We start from the raw sequence: 20,127 nt of genomic DNA, 5'->3' as shown, positions 1-20,127 counted from the left end.
AGGCAGCAGTGCTAACCACTGTGCCACCGTGCCGCCCACTACCACCGTGCCGCCCAATTGGCCATGCTAAATTGCCTGTAATGTTAGGTGAAGGAGTAAACGTAGGGGAATGGGTCTGGGTGGGTTGTTGGGCCGAAGGGCTTGTTTCCACACTGTAAGTTATCTATCTATCATGAAGACACCAGCAACTGAAGCCTCAACTACTGAGTGCTGTCAGTAAATGAGAGGCTATTGTGCTCAGTAGCGCCACAGCGGCCGCTGCTGGAATGACAGACTCCAAAGTCGCAGGATCAAGGTGTGATCCTCACGGCAGGTAAGTACCTCAGAATCACAGATATGTTACGGCGCAGAAGGAGGCCATTGGGCCCATCATGCCTGCACTGGCTCACTAAATGAGCATCATTACCTACTGTCAATCTCCAGCATTTTCCACATCACGATTACAAATAGGGTTCAAGGAATGAGAAACTTCAAAGGACAGACTGAAGAAGTTGGGATTATTTCTCTTGGAGAGAAGAGGCTGATTTGATAGAGGTTTTCAGAATCATGAGGAGGACTGGTTCCAGTAGATAGGAAGAAGCTGTTCCCGCTGGTAAAAGGAGCAAGGGCCAGCCAGATCGATTTAAAGGGATATATAAACAAAACAACGGTGATGTAAGAAAATTATTTTTTGGTACTTAGGGTCTGGAATGCACAGTCTGGAAATGTGGAGGAGGCAGGTTCAATTGAAGCATTCAAGACAGCATTAGATGATTATTTGGATATTAATGGTATGCAAGAACATGGGCAAGAGGCAGGAGTTTGGCATTAGGCGATAGAACGAGTGTGGGCATAATGGATCAAATGGCCTCATTCTACGGCATTAACAATTCTGTGATTCTGCACATTATTTTTCTCCAAATAACCATCCAATGCCCTCCTGAATACCTCAACTGAACCTGCCTCCTTGATGTTTCCAGGCAGTGCATTCTGTACCCTAAGTGCGTGCAGAGTGAAAAAGATTTTTCTCACTTTCCTTATTCTGCAGATCACTTTAAATCTCATCCTTCTTTGTTCCTGTTCCTTTTCCAATCAGGAACAGTTTCTCTTTATCCATTGTGTAGTGATACAGAGGGAGGGGATGTATTTCACAGGATGGGAGTCGCAGGGAGAGCGAGGGGTCGGGAGATGGTAACAAGGGCAGGGAGTGGATCTCATTAAGCCCTCCTTCCCCAACATCCCATCCCTCAATCAGACACTGAGTGCCTCTGATCAAAGGGTTATCCCCTTCGGGGCTGCCTCGCATGTTGCTTCGTGAGAAACCTGCCTGGGGGAGTTGGGTAAGCCTCAAAAGTAGTTAACCTGTTGTTACCTGCCTGTCAGCTTGTGGTCCCAATGGCACAATTATGAACAGGAGCAGGCGAGTTATGCCCATTGAATAAAGGCACATTTCTTGGCACTGTCTTGTGGTGCAGTGGTAGTGTTCCCTAGCCTGGACCCAGAGACCTAGGTTCAAGTCCAGAGGTGTGAAATAACATCTCTGAACAGGTTGATTAGGGGAAAATATATTAATAAAAAATGTAAAGGCAAAATCTGAAGTGGACATTGAAGGGGTCATGCCAGGCTGCAAACATTCGCTCGGTTTCTCCGTCCAGACCTTCTCCAGCATTCTCTATGTTTGTTTGAGTTACCTCCATGGGTGTGGCCCATATGTCAGCACCATAAGGATGGGTTGTCTGGCTATTCACTCACTGCTATGCCCAAACTGGTTGCCGTGATTCCTGCATTGACAAGATGTATCACCGTTTCAATGGTGCTTCGTTGGCCGCAAAGCACTTTGAGACATGCAGTGGTGACGAACGGCACTATATAAATGCAAGTTCACCTTGAACTGGGGAGTACGAAAAAGCTAGTCAATCCTTTCGGATGGGGAGCCGTCCCTTGCGCCACTGTTTCAGTGCAATGTCAAACAGTAGATTTCCTCAGCAGAGGCTTGTGGGAGGGGGGGGGGGGGAGTCGCGTTTGTGTCATTTCAATCCCTCCCCAGGTGATGAAAACCTTGTGTTTATATCGGAGCTGCTGCGTTTTTGTTCCCTGACCGTTTTTTTTTACAAGATCTCACACGGTGGGGGAAGCAGGCGAAACATGAAGTGGATGAAAGCATTTAACCAGAGTTTGTTTTAAAGATAATTATCTTGTTAAACGGGGCTTGAGCGAGGGGTAAGGGGGTCTCCCAGTGCTGTGTCGAGAGCAGCTGAGGGAAACGATAAAGCACTTGACCGTCTATTAGCAGCAGATCCCTGTAAGCAGCCTCAGTCAGAACTGGACGGTGCACACACCACACACACACAGACACAGACTCCCTTTCATTTTTTATTTCAGAAACAGCTTCTGATTCCTGGGCTTGGAAATAAATAAATGCTCCCCAACCCAGCCCCTGGGAGATCTTGCTCCAGGGACAGAAAGCTGGCTAAACTCTGTTTAAGTTCCGAAGGTGCTGTCGTGCATCTTAATACGGGCAGGAGAACGGCGAGGAATGGGAGTTGTTCAGCCCCCTTGTGCTATCCCCTTAGAGCTGATCCTAAGGGAGAAGTGCCGAATCGCTGCGTTACACTGTGATCATGGGAAGTTCAGTCACTTTGTGTTCCCTCCCCTCAGGCTAGGGGTTGGGGGGGGGGGGGGTGGGGGTTGCAGTATTGTCTGCGGGACCTTTGCAGCGAGAACTGGTCATTTCTCAGCTCCCCCTGTGATTGGGTTAAAGCGAAACCAGTCGCTGGGGAGAGGACACTGTGAGGAGTAAGCGCTGGAGCGCTCAGTGTTTAAGGTGTAACTGTGTAGCATTTGCAATTAAGTTGGCCGGTAGAGAGAGAGATTCTTGTTAAAGGAGGGCTTTGCTTCTTTGGCTGATTTCCCAAGATTTGAGCAAACAGCGGGATTCCAACAACTTCCAGCCTTTCGAAACTTCAAAAGCGAAAATGCTGCTGGGTGAGTAAGGAACTTTAAGCAGAGGGGGATAATGGAATTGATTTATTTTTTTCCAATGTTTCTTTCTGGTAAAGCGGTGCTCAGCATCAGATAGCTGCCCCGCTCTGCAAAAAGCATGCTGGCTTTTCAGTGCTGAGTGAGACTGAAGCGAGATTCGGTCTGAGTTCCCTCCCTGTGATAGAGAATTGCCAATTTCCGCAGAGCTCATTCTACATAAGTGCTCATCGTCACACACACACAAAAAGAGATATTTGAGAGAAGCTGAAACAAGGCAACCACTTCTAGGAATCTCATTTGACTGTAACACATCAGCGAGCTAGCGAGAAGCATGGCTCATTGTTGATCTAGTTGATAAGGCATAAGATCACTTTAAAAATCACTTAAAGCAGATATTCGTGTACCTCCAAGTGCCTCGATTTTATTAAGGGTTTTCTACCGAAAGGACAATCCTCTGGTTTGACATTGTCTGGTGGCAGCTTAGAGAGACCTGGGAATGGACAGTTGTGACCTTATGTGCTGGAAGTGTTTCGGTGAGCAATAGCCGTCATTCTCTGTGCTGGCATTGGAAAGCAGATGTGATTAAAGGTGAACTGTACATGTCCCTTTACTTTCCTACTTGCTTTAAGCTGTTGACCATGTAACCTCACAATCAGCGTTGTAAAACCACATGTTGGAGAAAAAATACTTTTCTTCAGTAAATAATTGATCAGTAGGATGTAGAAAAGCAATCAGTTGATCAGTAGAATGTATAGAACAGAAGGAAAAATATGCGTGCCTATTTTTTAACAATGTGAAACCTACCCTGAGTAGCTCAGGTCTCATTTTCACCATTGAACAGTCTTTGATTAACATCCAACCATGATGTCAGGCATGAGATAATAATCTCGAGTCATGTAGCTGCAAGCCATATAATGCTTTTTATTCAGTAAGGTAAAATAACCTGAGTGTGACGACATGTTGTTTCAAATGTAATGCCCACTCACAGCTGCTTGAAAATATCTCCCCTCTTCATGTTCGGAAGGCTGTTTGGAGATGTGTGTGTGTGTGTATCGTGATGTGTCTGTGTCCTGCTTTTACACATACTGAATCCAAAATTAACTTCAAGTCAAGGCGGGATTCCAAAACAGTGCTACCTGGTTGCCACCTGTGGTTGGATGTATTCCTGGAGGCCTCAACATTCAACCTCACCCACTGCAGCCCACCCCTTCCCTCACTTGTGCCTCCGGTTACTTGACATGCTGCTCCTCTCTCAGTCTGCCACCTCCCCAGGCCAAGTGTAAAAGCAAACAGGCTCACAGTTCCCCAACTTGGTTGTCAGCCAAATAGCTTTTTAAACTCCTCGCCAACATCTTTATAGATATCGATGAAAGAGGTCGAAGGAAATAAAAGTGTTCGTCGTTCCTTCACCGTCACTGGGTCAAAATCCTGGAAGTCTCTCCCTGTCGGTATTGTAGATCAACTCACAGCAGGTGGACTGCAGCGGTTCAAGAAGGCAGCTCACACCCACCTTCTGAAGGGCAGCACGGGACAGGCAATAAATGCTGACCCAGCCAGTGACACCCACATCCCACAAAATCAATAAAGAGGAAAAACTTTTTTATGAGGTCCACTTGATCTTTCTCCTGGCTTGCTCATAGCAGTGTCCGTGTAGTTAATCTTCCAAGGCAATTCTGGAGTGTTGGCACTTCTCCTTGCTGCATTGTCAAAGTGTTGTCTATTGAGTCGTGCCAAATGCTTCCTGCCACGTTTACTGTCAGTGGGAGGCAGTGACCTGTGGAGCTGATGCTGTTGCCTACACTTACGAAAGTGTCTACTTTCCACTGGCTGTAAAGCACTTTGAGACATGCAGTGGTTATGAAACGTGCCACATAGAAGTACAAGTACAAAATAGGTGATAACTTCACCTGTGGCGATACATGTCCCTAAAACATGTGATAATGAAAACAGAGAATGTTGAAAATGCTGAGCAGGTCAGGCAGCCTCTGTGGAGAGAGAAACAGAGTTAACTTTTCACTGTCCTGAAACACAAACTCAGTCTGAATTTAGCATATAGTTGAATGAACACTTATTGCTTTGTAATTTCCAAACACATATCGCCTTCAGTATTCAAGGTATTCTGAGATGGAGTTCACATTGGCCTGTAATGTTCTCTCTTTTGTATGCTCTCTGTGCTGCTTACTCTTGTAGTTGTAGCTCAGGGCCAACTGGGAAAGTCACTGTTCTCTGTATGCTTGTTCAATTAGTGTTACAACTGAGTCATTTATACTTCCAATTGTATTCCTGATATTGTTTTTTCTGGAGGCTTGCATTTTGTCCCCACAGTTTAAACAGTGAATCTTTATACAGTTCAACCAACAAAAGGCAATCTCTCCAAGATTCAAATACAGGCCTTTAAAAACTAAAACAATGATAGATCTTCCAAACCTTCTCCTGCCCCCTCCCCTCTCAAACACCATTTCTGATCAACAAACTCCTAACTGGAGGCTGTATTCATACTAACACTAGTTACCTGACAAAGGAGCAGTGCTCTGAAAGTTTCTACTTCCAACTGAACCTGTTGGACTATAACCTGGTGTTGTGTAATTTCTAACTTCATACTAACAGGGCTGTCAAGGTATTAGAGTGAGATTGTACTCAAATATTCCACCCATATTCAAAATGCTCTACGAATTTGTATGGTAATGGCTTCAAGCTCATCCCTTGCATGGGCTCATATTGTCACATCCATCTGAGTAGAGGCCTAGAGGACAATATTGAAAGTGAGAATATGAGTGACTAATTCTGATGTTTTCATGGCAATCTTTAGGAAGTCAACCAGCATTTACATTGTACTATTATCCAGGGGATTGAATGGACAGGGCCGGATCCACAGTGTCCCCAGTGAGACAGTCTGATGGGCCAAATAGCCTTCTGCCTTCCATGGAAGAAAATTGAGCCTCAGGAATCAGAAAGAAGAGGTGTGGAGGGAAGTCTAGACAGGGAGAATCAGTCTTGGTATTTCCTCATGACCGGAAAAGACAGAGAGAAGTCTAGCTCAAGAGTTTGGAGCAATGGCAACCTTAGCCTTTAATGTTGAAATTCTGGAAAGTTTTAATGAAGGAAGACTGGCCATATTCTGTACTTGGTGTGATATATCTGGCTGCCAATTTCTTCTGATTCAGAACACTGACAACAAAGACAGGTATTACAAAGTGCAATGGTGGGGGAAGCCTGGCATTTGTGAATGTTTGTCTTTCATTGTATTTCTGTAATTAATTTAAACTTACATACTTTTTTGGTAACTCAGGGGAGATAGAGATGGGCGGGATGAAGACCCATTTATGTATTTTATGACTGTGACAGAGATGCCAAAAAAAACCCATAGCATGATCAGGATAAATCTGGCATTATTATTTACAAGAAGGCTCAACACAAAGACTTAAATTCACTTTCTCAGTTAATTTGTGAAAATTGATTGTATAACCGGCTCTTCCTTTGAGGCAGTTCTAATACCTGAAATATGCTGAGCCAACAGTTATCATATTAAATATTCATTATGCTCCAAAGTGCGAGTGTTCCTGTACAATGTCAGTACAAAATATGTAATGAAACTTTACATTTCGGGCATTAACAGCTTCCCTTTCTATCTCCATCATTATGGAGTCTAGTGCAGAATAATGTTGGCTGTCTTAAGTCTTGGTTTCCCACCATGAAGTTCAGAATTGTTTTTAAAAGCACAATGTACTTTTGCTGCTGGAGGAAAATAGCTCCTTTCCTGCCTGAGAAAATAATGTGTGCACTTAAGTCTGTGCAGAAAGGTGAGACTTTCAACATGCACTCGTCATGTTTAGTGTAAATGTGTGTCATTCTTCACAAGCCTATGCAATGGCGCGGTGCAGTTTTGCAGAACTGAAAAGTGGAGTAGCACATGTTTGATCAAAATCCATTGCCAAAAGCACAGTTTTCTTTCTTTGCAATATATATAAAAAAATCCAAGATCGGTTTCCTCCTCCTGGCGTGAGGGCTAATGCACAAAGTAATCTTCTGAGATTTTTCATGTCTACAGAGTCACTAATGTATCCTTTGTGCAATATATCAGCAGTGTCAGGTGTCTACACTTGAGATTCTGTGATACTACGTGATGCAGAGACATAAAATAAAGTCAGCAGCAGGTATTGGAGAGAAGGTGTATTCTTGTGTTATCTGCAGTGTAGTATTCTCCTCCCAATTTTCAGCAGCTGACAGTCAAATATTATGCTGGCATGCATTATACAATTCATACTGACCTGGCTGTGTTCAACATTCAAATATTATGGTACACCAGGGTGATGATGCTTGCTGGTTAATTGTCTCGTGGTGTTTTACTCAATGGAATGGGGGATGCTAGGGACTGCAAGTGGTCTTATCATTAGAATCATCACCGTCAAAACTCCACAAGGGTGACAGGATTGAATATCTCAAGCCAGCTGCCTCTGCCTAACCCAGCTGATGCCATGCAAAGTTCAAAATGCAGCAGCATCACAGTAGAAACTATTGCATCTGTGATTTTACCCTCTGTCATGAAAACACAGGCAAGAGATTAACAAAAGGTGAGCAAAATATGCATACAGAAAGAAACAGAAGAGCAGTGTGATTAAAAGCAAAACTATATCAAAGTATCAATAAATTGTACCATTTATTGATTGTTTGTCATAGCTGATAGCTAAATTTTACATCTGCTGTTTCACTGCTGTGAACTGAGTTTATTAGCCATCAAGTCAATCCAAATTCACTTAATGTTAATAGGCCTATAGAGTGAGATAAGATATAGTGAGCGTGATTAGAATAATGTATTCTGGTGTCAGTTCGATAAAGTGAGTGTTGTTGCATTCAATTTTGGCAGCTGCTTGGCTGGAGTACAATTTTTCTCTAGGACAGATGGATTTTACTGAGAAATTTAAATTGATTTGAAATGTTCACTTTCCTTCTTCCTGTGTATGACCGTGATGCCACAGAAAAGGGTAACTGTGAAACATAATGGCTTGTGAGGTAACGGGGCAGGATTATTTTCCCTCCAGAGATAAGAAATAGAGGTCAGGACCACACCCGTGTCATTTGTTGTGCATTTCAGGAGCCACCCACCCTCTCCCCCTTATTGGTCAGGAGACCACCTCGCTGTCTAATTAAAGGCAGGCTCTCAACCTCAGGCCCTATCCAGTTTGAAAGGGATTACAGGTTGTAATAGGGGATGAGTAACAGAGAGAGTGCTTCAAAATGGACGTGTCATCCCTCCAACGTTTTGAAATTGCTGGTGACTACCTGTACCAGGGAGCCTGCACGGGGCAGAGGGATGGTCTCTGAATCTGCCCCGAGTACTGCCTCCAGTCTCTCAGTAGGAGGTAATATCACTGCACTACTACTCCAGAACAACAGACTAAGGTTAAGGGCTCCATCACCCCCATCCATTGTTATAAATGCTGCCCCCTTCACACTTCACATCAGCTCTGATGAAGAGTCATCTAGACTCGAAACATGAGCTTACTTTCTCTCCATGGATGCTGCCTGATCTGCAGTGATCTCCAGCACTTTTTGTTTTCAGTAAGTTAAAGGGAACATGGATTTGAGTTCCACCAGGGCAGATGGTGAAATCTGAATTCAGTAAAAATATGGAATAAAATAATGGTGACCCTTTAACTGCAGCCAATTATCATAGCCCATCTAGTTCACAGTTGTGTTTTAGAAAATGAAACCTGCCATCCTTACCTGGTCTGGCCTACATATCACCATAGAAGCGATACAGCCCATCTTATCCATGGCAACATGGACATGTGACTATGTGGTTGACTGTTAACTGCCCTCTGGGTGGTTAGAATGGGAAATATGACAGCCTAACTAGCAATGCCAACATCCCATGAATGAATAAAAAGGAAGGAAGCTTCCGGATAGCTTAACCAGTCCTCACCTCCCACACCAGGGATCCTGACAGCTGGGTGAAAAATTCCACGAAATGGGCTGGAAGTGCAATGGAGTCAGAGAACCAGCTCCTCTGTTGATCCACAGGAGCTGACAATCTTGGCTCAACGTATCATTGCTGCCTCATGTTTTTATAATAAATGTATGAGCTAACAAAGTGAGGTGCGATTTCCAAATAAATCACCAGGTCTTGAAAATTGCTACCATGAGGCAAGACCCCCTAGATAGGACTAGGGTTGTTTCTTTTACAGAAGAGGGGGCTGTGGGATAATGCAATTGAGGGTGTACAAATTAATGAGGTGCGTGGGAAAGTAGACTGGGAAGACCCGATTTCTCCCAGCAGAGAGATCATTTACTAAGAGGCACGGGTTTAAGGTAATTAGTGGAAAGGTTAGAGGGAAAATGAGGAGAAACCTTTTCACCCAGCAGCTGATGGGTTTCTGGAATTCACTGGGTGGCTTACTCTTTGGAGGATCAGTGTGGACTCGATAGGCTGAATGGCCTGCTTCCACACTGTAGGGATTCCATATGGTCAGCTATAGGGTCGCCTGAAACACGTCGAGTATGATATTGACTTCATTCTTTTGAGACATCCCGGGCTGTTGCCTTAAACAGGTGCAAATATAAAATAGTGCAGATGCTGGAAATCTGAATTAGAAATAGATTTTTTTTTCTTTATTCTAATAGGTGGCATCCTCTATCAAGGGAAACCATGTCTGTTCAAAGACTACTAAGCAATGTTCATTTTCACCGAGCAAACAGATTCACTGTGCTATGCTGAAAACCTGTCATAGCACATAACCTGATTAGGAATTCCATGTTCGTACACATTGGTTCTGTGAAAGTGTATGCTGGGGAAAAATTAGGCAAACACAATGCAATTTTCAATGAGATCCAGCTTGCTAACCACTTCTGCTAAGATACTTCACTGACAAACAAGGTCATTTTCATTAACCAACCTTTTCTTTGAATGTACATCAAATAAACAACACAACAACTGCACTATAAAGTGCCCTTTTGAATTAAATACACCTATTTAGTTTTTGCAAGTGTAACCAAAATTCATGGTTGTGGATGTTTTCATCTTACTTTCTGAAATGTCAAAAATAATGAGACAAATATTAATTCAAAGTGTCAGTAATTTTACCACCGAGCAAAGCATTTGTCATATTGTGATATATATTTAATGTAACAAGATAATTACACCTTTCAAATTTAAAAATATCAATTAATCCAATTATTTGAGGGCACATCTATTATCTTAAATGCAGTAGCAGTATTCCATGCTGATGAAGTACATAAATTATCACCGCAGTCATATTTAGAAAAATCCCACTGACTGTCAAAACAATCCCTACTCGTGGTAGCCATTGTGCTGTCTATGGGGAAAAAACACAGGAAATGCATTTCACAACATAGGACCCCTGAGGGATGGCTGTAACCTCGTGGAACGCTATGAATGACCACCAGACCTCAGCAGAATGAGTTCACTGGGAGGTAATTAGTGGGCCAAGTGAATATTGGCTATGTTCAAAAAACTCACCAATGACTTGACACAGAGTGCTCACACATACCTGTCACAACAAATTAACATGCCAAGACTTTGTACGCATCATGGGGATGCCACAATGAATTGGCCCAAAGTATCATGTCCAAATGCATTGCAGCGAGAACTGATAAAGGGTATGATGGAAAGTCAGCACTTCATTTGTCTTTCCAAATTCAGAAAAGAAGAAGGATCATAATGAAGAAAATGATTTCCTGAGAGTCCTACAAATGAAAGATCTGGGTTAATCAGTCAATTACGTGGAATCTAAGTGTTTCCACTCCATTTGTCAGCAATTGGCATAAACTTGGCTGCATATAATTCTCCTTTATGAATGTCAGGTTTTTTAGATATGTCATTCACTCAGCCTTTTTTTAGTATAAAATGATTATTTTAATTCTGGCTTTTAAGAAGCCATAGCTGGGGAGGTGGTGGTATAGTGGCAGCTTGATTAGACAAATAATCTGGAACCACAGACTAAAGTTCTAGGGCCATGGTTCAAATCTCACCATAGGAGAGGGTGAAATTTGAATTCAATTAAAAGAATTCTGATCTAAGTCTGCAAAAGAAATAACCTAATGGTAACTAAGTAACCATGGTCAATTGTTGTAAAAATCCATCTGGTTCACTGAAATCCCTTAGGGAAGAAAATCTGTCGTCCTCATCTGGTCTGGTCTGCATGTAACTCCAGACCCACCGCAATGTAGCTGACTCTTAACTGACCTCTGAGCAGTTAGGGGTGGGCAATAAATGCTGAGCTAGGCAGCAACAGTGACATCCCATCATAAATAAAAAGAAATTTCATCACAATGCTACACTACATTAAATAGAGTGATTTCAGTATATAGATTGACGTAACTTGATAACAGTAAACACTTAGTTGCTAAAGCAGTGATACCTATGATTTGATATCTCTAGAGATGTTTTGACACCATGAGCCATCCAAATCAGATACACTCCATAATGAACCATATACTTTGTTGTCTCTATATTTCAACTGAGCTCTAATATCAATAATAGCAACAGTAAATCTGTTACAGATTGGGTGGGATTGAAGTAGCATTGTCTTAAGACTATTATCCAGATACTCTGGGGCATGGGTTTAAATCGTGCCATGACAGATGGTGGAACTTGAATTCAATTTTTTTAGAAATTGGAATTAAGAATATACTGATGACCATGAAACCACTGTCAATTGTCAGAAAAATCCATCTAGCTCACTAATGACCTTCAGGGAAGGAAATCTGCCATCTTTACCTGGTTTGGCCTACATGTGACTCCAGACCCACAACAATATGCTTGATTCTTAACAGCCCTCTGAGCAAATAGGGATGGGCTATAAATGCAGCCTAGCGGTGACACCCTCATCCTGTGAATTAACAAGAAAAACTCACAATAGTCTTCAAAAAAGCATGATGGCAAGGAACAAAAAAATTCTGCAAATGCTGTCAACCTGAATTAAAAGCAGAACATGCTGGAAATAATCATCAGGTCAGGCAGCATCTGCAGAGAGAGAGAAACATGAGGTAACATCTTAGAGTTGACCATGACAAGAAGGAAATTTCTTACAACTCCATTGGCTTCAACAACATTTGTTGGTACCTCAGCCCTTACACTTCAGCACATCTAAAGACAGCAAACTAATATACTCTTGCCTGTTTCTGTCACATGTATGAAATAAACATACAGGATTAAATGCAAAATTGTTGCACCACAAAATGTATCTGTGTCCCTATTACGCATTGGTATGTTTTATCTTATGAAATTCCAGTGCATCTAATCACAATGTAACTGGTGCTTCACAAACGTTTTTCCACTATGACCCCATTTCAAGCTTGGAAAACTGTCTTGTGGGAATGTGAGGAGAAGACCTAACATAAGAAAGGGGAAGGGGACTGTCCTTGCTGCCTCAGAACTCATAACCTCAAAACTTCAGCCCTTGACCATGTTTGGGAACCCGACCCCCACTTTGGGAAGCCCTGATACAGCTCTTATAATCAGTACTGTGCCTGAGGTAGGCAGAAACATTGGGCATTGGAGAGCACTGAACTTTTCTTACAAAGAAACATGGAATCCAAAATCTGGCTAAAATCTTCAGGTTTTATTTATGCGTTGATCGTGTTTTGTATTTCAAGATTACTTCTTACACGATCTGCTTAACTGTTAAACACCAGGAGAATTAAGAGTTAACCTAAATAAACAGATTAAATCAATCATTAACTTAAAATTAAATGTTTGTTTTCTAAAATCATCACATTTGTGTGTTTGTTGTGACCATCGACAGTGCTTTCTAAGAGACACCAGAAACAAATTAATCAAACATGTGTGTTTAGTTGTAAATAAGGATTAAATTGCAGTTCACGTAACTAATTACACCCAATTCAGTAGGTTACATTCATAAAGGGAATGAACTCGATACTTCTGTCCCATTTACACTGCTTCAGGTACAAGTGGAATGGGAACTATTCCAGACCCAACTGAAACAGCAGTTCACTAACCACCACAAGTTAAGAGAAATTACTGTATTCCATTACATGGGATGTCCTTTTGTATGCAATGGTGTGTATGATCCAGAGTGGATTGGGAATTGGAACCTCCTGAGTTGACAATTAGAGGAGTAAAGATTCATGCAGTGAATTATTGTGCGATGGTGGGAAAGATGTATATTCATCAACATGCTAAGGATTTTAGGTGTGACAACCCCCATTTTCATATTATTACAAAGACAATTTTGCACCACACAAGTTACAGGCTAATTTACATAAAAAACAAAACATATTGTAAGCACAAATTATATTTACCAATGTTACTAATCCTATTGACATACATGTCATATTTAAAATTCCTGGGGGTCAGTTCTCTCAGTTGACTGGGGAACTGGTTTGCGATATAGAGTGATGACAACAACAGTGCAATCCTTTACTAGCTGAGGGTATCATGAAGGTTCTACTTTTTTTGATCTCTCCCCTTGCCTGAAGCGTGGTGCCCCTCAGGGTAAACCACCATTAGTCAATTCCCTCTAATGAGAGAGCAACCCTAGTCCTCTGAGACTATGGTGACATTGTTTATGATCCATTATATCCTATAACTGTAATATAATCTTGCATATTGCCGTAATATTATTTGTTGTAGTAGTCCTCATCATTGCATTGTTTATACAGACAGTTTATATCAGGTCAGTGTATTTATTTACTTCAGCCTATTAAATGCAAACTTTAACATCTCTCCACCCATTGCCTATGCTTCACTCTGAAAATTACATAGTCACTGAATTTGTGTAATCCTCTAAAAATTATTCAATTGGCCAATATTTTCTGCTTTTCTTGAATGTTGTCACTTTATTTCTGAATGTCAGCATTGAGGACTGAACATCCCTCTCGTAACAAATTTTGAGATGCTGTTCTTACTTTGTGCTCCCACCAAGGAGTATAAAATGGCAATTCAGGGAATTTTCCATGTGTAATATTTTAAGAGGTCAGATAAAGTACACACCTGAATTTCCAACATGTACTCCTGGTGTATGATTAAGGATTGGAATTAGAATTAAATCATTGTCTTGACTTCCTTATCATTTTTTTTTCTCTCAGAAGACAGAGTGGGAATAAATGGGTCTTTTTTGGGGATGGCAGCTAGTGACTAGTGGAGTTCTGCAGGTGTCAGCGTTGGGACAACAACTATTCACATTATACATTAATGATCAAGATGAAGGAACTGAGGGCATTATTGCAAAGTTTGTAGATGAAACAAAAATAGTTGGGGGGCAGGTAGTATTGAGGAAGCAGGGAGGCAACAGATGGGTAGGCTAGGAAAGTGTGCAAAGAAGTGGCATATGAACTGCAAGGTGGGAAAGTGGGGTTATGCACTTTAATGGGGAAGAATAGAGACATAGACTACTTTCAAAATAGGAAAAGACTTTGGAAATCTGAAGCACAAAGGGAGACTTATGAGTCTTAGTACAGTATTCTCATAAAGTTAACATGCAGGTTCAGTTGGCATTTAGGAAGAAAATACAATGTTAGTATTAATTTCAAGACGGCTAGAATACAACAGCAGAAATGTATAAGGCTCTGATCGGATTGTACTTGGAAGATTGTGAGCAATATTTTAGGCGCTATAACTAAGGAAGGATATTCTGTTATTGGAGGGGTCCAGAAGAGGTTTACAAAAATGATCCCAGGGATAAAGGGCATGTCATACAAGGAGTGGTTGAGGATCTTGATACTTGATGGAGTTTAAAAGGATGATGGGAAATACTGAGAGGCCCAGATAGAGTGGACTTGGAGAAAACATTTCCACTGGTAGGAGAGATTAGGATACAAGGGCACATTCTCAGACTGAGGGGACGACCCTTTAGAAATGAGATGAAGAGGAATTTCTTCAGCTAGTGGGTGGTAAATCTGTGGAACTCAGTGCCACAGAGGGCTGTGGAGGCCGAGTCAATGAGTGCCCTTAAGGCAGAGATAGATAAGTTCTTGACTGGAAGGAGTTAAAGAGTTACAGGGAGAAGGTAGGAGAATGTGTTTGAGAAACATGTCAGCCATGATCAAATGGTGGAGTAGACTCAATGGACCAAATGGCCTAATTCTGCTCCTATGTCTTGTAGTTTCTATAGGGATGAGCATGAATTTCTGTTGTGCAGCATCTTGTGGTCTCTCTTGATAGTCGGGGCAATTGTTGCATGGCAGGAGCAAGCTGGTAGAGGAGCTTTCATATTGTAGATATTTAGCCTTGACCCAATCTCTCATATGCCTGTATGAAAGTATTGATGGAGGTTTCAGTTTTGGCCTCTGCGTGTGGAAAGGGCAAGTGACATTGTTTGCGATGGCCTTTGTAATGAACTGCAGCTCAATGTATGTTGAATAGTTTACTGCTTCTCCTGTTTGGACAATCAACTGCATTGGGCCCACTATCTCCAGCACTTCCACCAGGTCCAAGAGGACACAGTCTGGAAGTGGAAATGAAGGGAGCAAATCTAAGCATTGACTCAGCCACCTCTTCAAACACTGCTTACCTCACCCACCTGTGGCAGAGTGTGCTGGTGCAATATCAAACTGTTTAATCTCCTCAGGAGCCACAACTCGGAATGGACGAAAGTCGATCCAGGCCCCCAGGAACTGCCTCAGAAGAAAGGAAAGGAAGCCTTTGGTGAAGATATGCACGTATATTCACCTCTTCAGAATCTTCACGTTTTTGTTTCAGTTTTTAAAATTCTCCTTTGCAGCCCAGTTTGTCCAGAACTCATGGAATGCTCTTTTTGAAATGTATGTAATCAATATCATTAGCAATGATGAGGCTGCCTCTGACAGTCATTTTGATGTTATATTGCCCACGGGAATACGTACTAAAAATCCAGATATGTGTTACAAGTGCTGTTTTGACTAATTCAGTTGCATGCAGATTTTCAATATGATGGAGATCGCAAAGTCAATAAGTTACATGCCATAAACCTTCATTGGAAGGTTGTACAGCATTGTGGCTAATTGATGACACAACAGACTTTGTTTATCCTACAGCATGTGAGAAATGAGATGGAAAAATTGTTGGCATGGTGCAGGCCTGACCAAAAGGCAGAAGCCATTGTCATAAGCAGACAACTGCTGCTGCTTGTCACATTGGCACTTCTGCCATGCCTAGATCTTGTGCCTTAACCATTCAAAGGCCATCTTGACAAAGCAACTTCTCAATTCTGCAAAAGTCTATAACATTCTTCCCAACATAGATGCTGGAAGTGATGGTGGGTGAATGTTCAGGGGAAATCCTGAATCCGACGGGTCAGCAACCTATTTTACAAGATAATGCTTCAATTAAAGGTTGTCTTTCAACAATCGCTACTGTAAATTTGGCACAAGTGTGAAAATAGACTAAGTTACTGAGTGTAATTTAACTTTTTCATTTAGTCTCCATCACTCCTGTCCTTGCTAACCTACATTGGATTCCAACCGTCTAAGCATTTATAGTCTTAATTCTCATAGGTTTTGGAACCTCTTTCAATGCCACCACCTTGTCAACGTCTCCAACCATCTGACTCTGATGATGTTAGTCAGGGGTAAATGTAGAGTAATAGGATAGGGGAATGGGTCTGGGTGGATTACTCTTCAGAGGGTTGGGTGGACTTGTTGGGCCGAAGGGCTTATTTCCACACTGTAGAGATTCTATGATTCTATGATTGCCACCATACTAACTTTATTGCCCATGCCTTCCACCTCTGAGGCCCCAGGCTCTGGAATTCTACCTGCTCCGTGACTCCACAAACCTCATTGACCTACCCATTTTTACCCTCCTTAAAACCATCTCCAGTGACCATGCCACATCATATATTTTTTGGCTCCAAGTCTCTTTATGGATAATTACATCTCTATAAAATGTGTAAAAGATGGCATACTAATTCAAGTTATTTTTATTGTAATTATTTATGTCGACAACGAAGAAACTACAAAGGAACCAGTAAATGTACTGGCGCCTCCTATTGAGCAAACAGAGTGGGAATACTTGACATTATGAACAGATCCAATTTAGAATTTAGGAATATAAGTAAGAATAAACACTGCTATTTTTGAATATCTTGATACTAGTCACAGAGATATTCGGCAGTCACATTTTGTTAAGAAATTAGGAAAAACATATAAATTTCCACCAGGTATGAGACATGAGAATAGTGGATGAAAGTGGTCCCAAAGCAATATGGTTTTATTTACCAAAGGCCAATACAAGCTATCAAGAATTCTGTGCTCCAAATATAGAGCAGTGAAAATGAAGAGAAAGCTGACTGAGATGAGAAAGTGAAGAAATGCCAAACTGATGAATGACGGACTACTTCCACAGCGTTGGCTATTGAACGTCATCCTGCCAGACACCGTTCTTTCGTTGAGGAAAAGAATCAAATATTGCTGTGTTATTCCTCAGTGCAGACAATGTCAACCTGAAATTCACATTGGGAGACAGGCGCAGATAACAATCTGTCAATAACAACATGTTTTGGAGCCACTTCGCATGTCGATGAACATGTTGGCATTAATGACACAGTTCAAAATCACACAACACCAAGTTATAGTCCAACAGGTTTAATTGGAAGCACTAGCTTTCGGAGCGCTGCTCTGAAATTATCTGACTAATTCCTTCCCCTGAAAGGCACCAGTGAACAATAGTTAGGTTGTTGCCATTAGGCGAGCTTTGAATTCCAAATTTCCATTGAATGCAAACCTCACCATCTGCCACAATGGGATTCAAAAACAATGTCTACTGAGCATTATCTTATAATTAATCCAACAACGTTACCACCAAACCACCATTTTCCCTGTCTGTTTATATATTTGCATATGCATATTGGGCAATTTAGTCACGTTATTAAAAAATAGCTCACTTTATACAAGCTATTAGAAATAAATAGACACATACTCACACAAACAGGAAATAATAGGAGATAGTAGAAAGGTCTGTTAATAATGCATAATGCAGACAGACATTGAGAGGCCCTGAACTAGTCTTGCTTTGAGTGAAATGAATCCAAATCTACTAAAAGCTGACAGAAGCAATCCATTTGATGTGACACTAATGGCTGCTGTATTTCTTTGCTAAGTCATAGTTTATTTTTTTGGGTACACAATAGGTTTATCAGAACTTTGAAACAATTTTGTGATTGTTTCGCTTATGACTGATATGTCCCTGTGTCCGAAAGTTTCATTATACACTTTGCAGACCCCCAGATGCATGGTGGCTGCAAAATACCATACAACGGATCAATTAGTGTTGTCGAGCAAGTAATTGGAAAGTAGGCCAAGCACTATTGAGTGGGACTCATCCTTCATTGACTGTCACAGAAATGAAAGTATCTGTCAGTCTTGAGGATGGAGCTTAAAGATCTAATACATTCTGGAACAAAAGTTGGATTTTGCCCAGTGTTGAGACACAGTGGCTCAGGGGCAGCATGGTGGCTCAGTGGTTAGCACTGCTGGCTCACAACACCAGGGTCCCAGGTTCGATTCCAGCCTCTGGCAACTGTCTGTGTGGAGTTTGCACATTCTCCCAGTGTCTGTGTGGATTTCCTCCGAGTGCTCTGGTTTCCTCCCACAGTGCAAAGATGTGCAGGTCAGGTGAATTGGCCATGCTAAATTGCCCTTAGTGTTAGGTGCATTAGTCAGAGGGGAATGTCTGAGTGGATTACTCTTCGGAGGGTCGTTGTGGACTGGTTGGGCCGAAGGGCCTGTTTCCACACTGTAGGAAATCTAATCTAAAATCTAATCTAATCTAAACAGAATCGCAATGCGCGATTGATCCTTGCTGGATCACAACGAAGTCAGCAATGTGTTTATTGGAGTGATAGTCTTGTGTAACTAATTGTGTAGATCAGTAGCTGCACAGTTCCACATGGGATCCCAGGGTCATGAAGCTGAGACAATGCATCTTGCCATGCACTATCTCTATAAGGGGTGTCACTAGCCTTACATACACCTCTATTCACCACACTGGCCCCATTCCCCATCCATCTCCTACCTGGCTCCAGTATCAAACACAACTTGCATTTAAACCTTCATTACCTCACCTTACCCTCTTTCATGTTCAGTTCACTACCCAAACATGTTGGGAGATTTTACTGGGTGCACTAAGGAGCCCAACAACCACCACCAAAACCTGTGGCACTCCCACCAATCCAGCCGGAATTAAGCAGCCAACTGGCAGCTGGTACACGAGGGATGTTTGTTGCAGGACCCACCCTAGTCGAGGCTCAAATTCCCACCCAACCACCATGACGAGGGCTTCCAAGCCCTCCCTTTCTTCCTCTCCTGACGTCTCCAACAGTACCCCTCCACTGACACTCACTTGTTTGGCTGAACTGGTCCTCACCCTCAATAATTTCTCCCTTGAATCCTCCCACTTCCTTCAGACAAAAGGGGTAGCCATGGGCACTTGCATGAGCCCCAGCTATGCCTATCTCTTTGTCAGCTATGTAGGACAGTCTATCTTCCACAGCTACACCGGCAGCATTCCCCATCTTTTCCTCCACTACATCGATGACTGCATCAGCGCCACCTCATGCTGTCAAGAGAAGGTTGAACAGTTCACCAACTTCACCAACACATTCCACCCTGACCTTAAGTTCACCTGAACCATCTCAGACACCTCCCTCCCCTTCCTGGGCCTCTCCATCTCCATTAACAGTGACTGACTCAACACTGACATTTTCTACAAACCCACTGACTCCCACAGCTGCCTGAATTACGCCTCCTCCCACCCTGCTTCCTGTAGAAACGCTATGCCTTATTCCTAATTCCTCCGCCCCCACCGCACCTGCTCTCAGGAGGACCAGTTCCAACACAGACCACACCGGATAGCCTCAGCCTCATTCTTTAAAGACCACAATTTCCCCTCCCATGTGGTTGATGATGCCCTCCACCACATCTCATCCACTTCCCACATCTCCGCCCTCAAACCCCACCCCTCTAACTATAACAAGGACAGAACACCCTGGTTCTCACCTTCCATCCCACCAACTTCCGCATACATCACATCATCCTCCACCCTTTCTGCCACCTACAAACGAACCCCACCACCAGAGATATATGTCCCTCCCCAACCCTATCCACTTTCCATAAAGACCATTCCCTCCACCACTCCCTTGTCAGGTCCACACCCCCCTGACCCGGCACCTTCCCCTGCCATCGCAGGAATTGCAAAACCTGCGCCCACAC

The 20,127-nt window shown here is 42.4% G+C and overlaps 1 protein-coding gene across 6 annotated transcripts in view; it reads left to right on the top strand.

Moving 5' to 3' along the window:
• znf385c (zinc finger protein 385C) overlaps nt 1-20,127 on the top strand; it is a 414,328-nt gene that overhangs the window by 224,335 nt on the left and 169,866 nt on the right. Inside the window, exon 1 of one of the 6 annotated variants that reach the window (XM_043674957.1) lies at nt 2,756-2,964. The exons of the other annotated variants lie outside the window; for them this stretch is intronic. Coding sequence (XP_043530892.1) covers nt 2,955-2,964 — 10 coding nt within the window. The 5' untranslated portion in view covers nt 2,756-2,954. Of the gene's footprint in view, nt 1-2,755; nt 2,965-20,127 lie in introns of those variants that run through there. 6 annotated transcript variants of the gene reach the window in all.

The sequence above is a fragment of the Chiloscyllium plagiosum genome, chromosome 33, assembly GCF_004010195.1.
Source record: "Chiloscyllium plagiosum isolate BGI_BamShark_2017 chromosome 33, ASM401019v2, whole genome shotgun sequence".
In the NCBI taxonomy this organism is placed as follows: Eukaryota; Metazoa; Chordata; class Chondrichthyes; order Orectolobiformes; family Hemiscylliidae; genus Chiloscyllium; species Chiloscyllium plagiosum.
The sequence above is the reverse complement of the archived record's forward strand: the minus strand, read 5'-3'. Positions and strand labels throughout refer to the sequence as shown.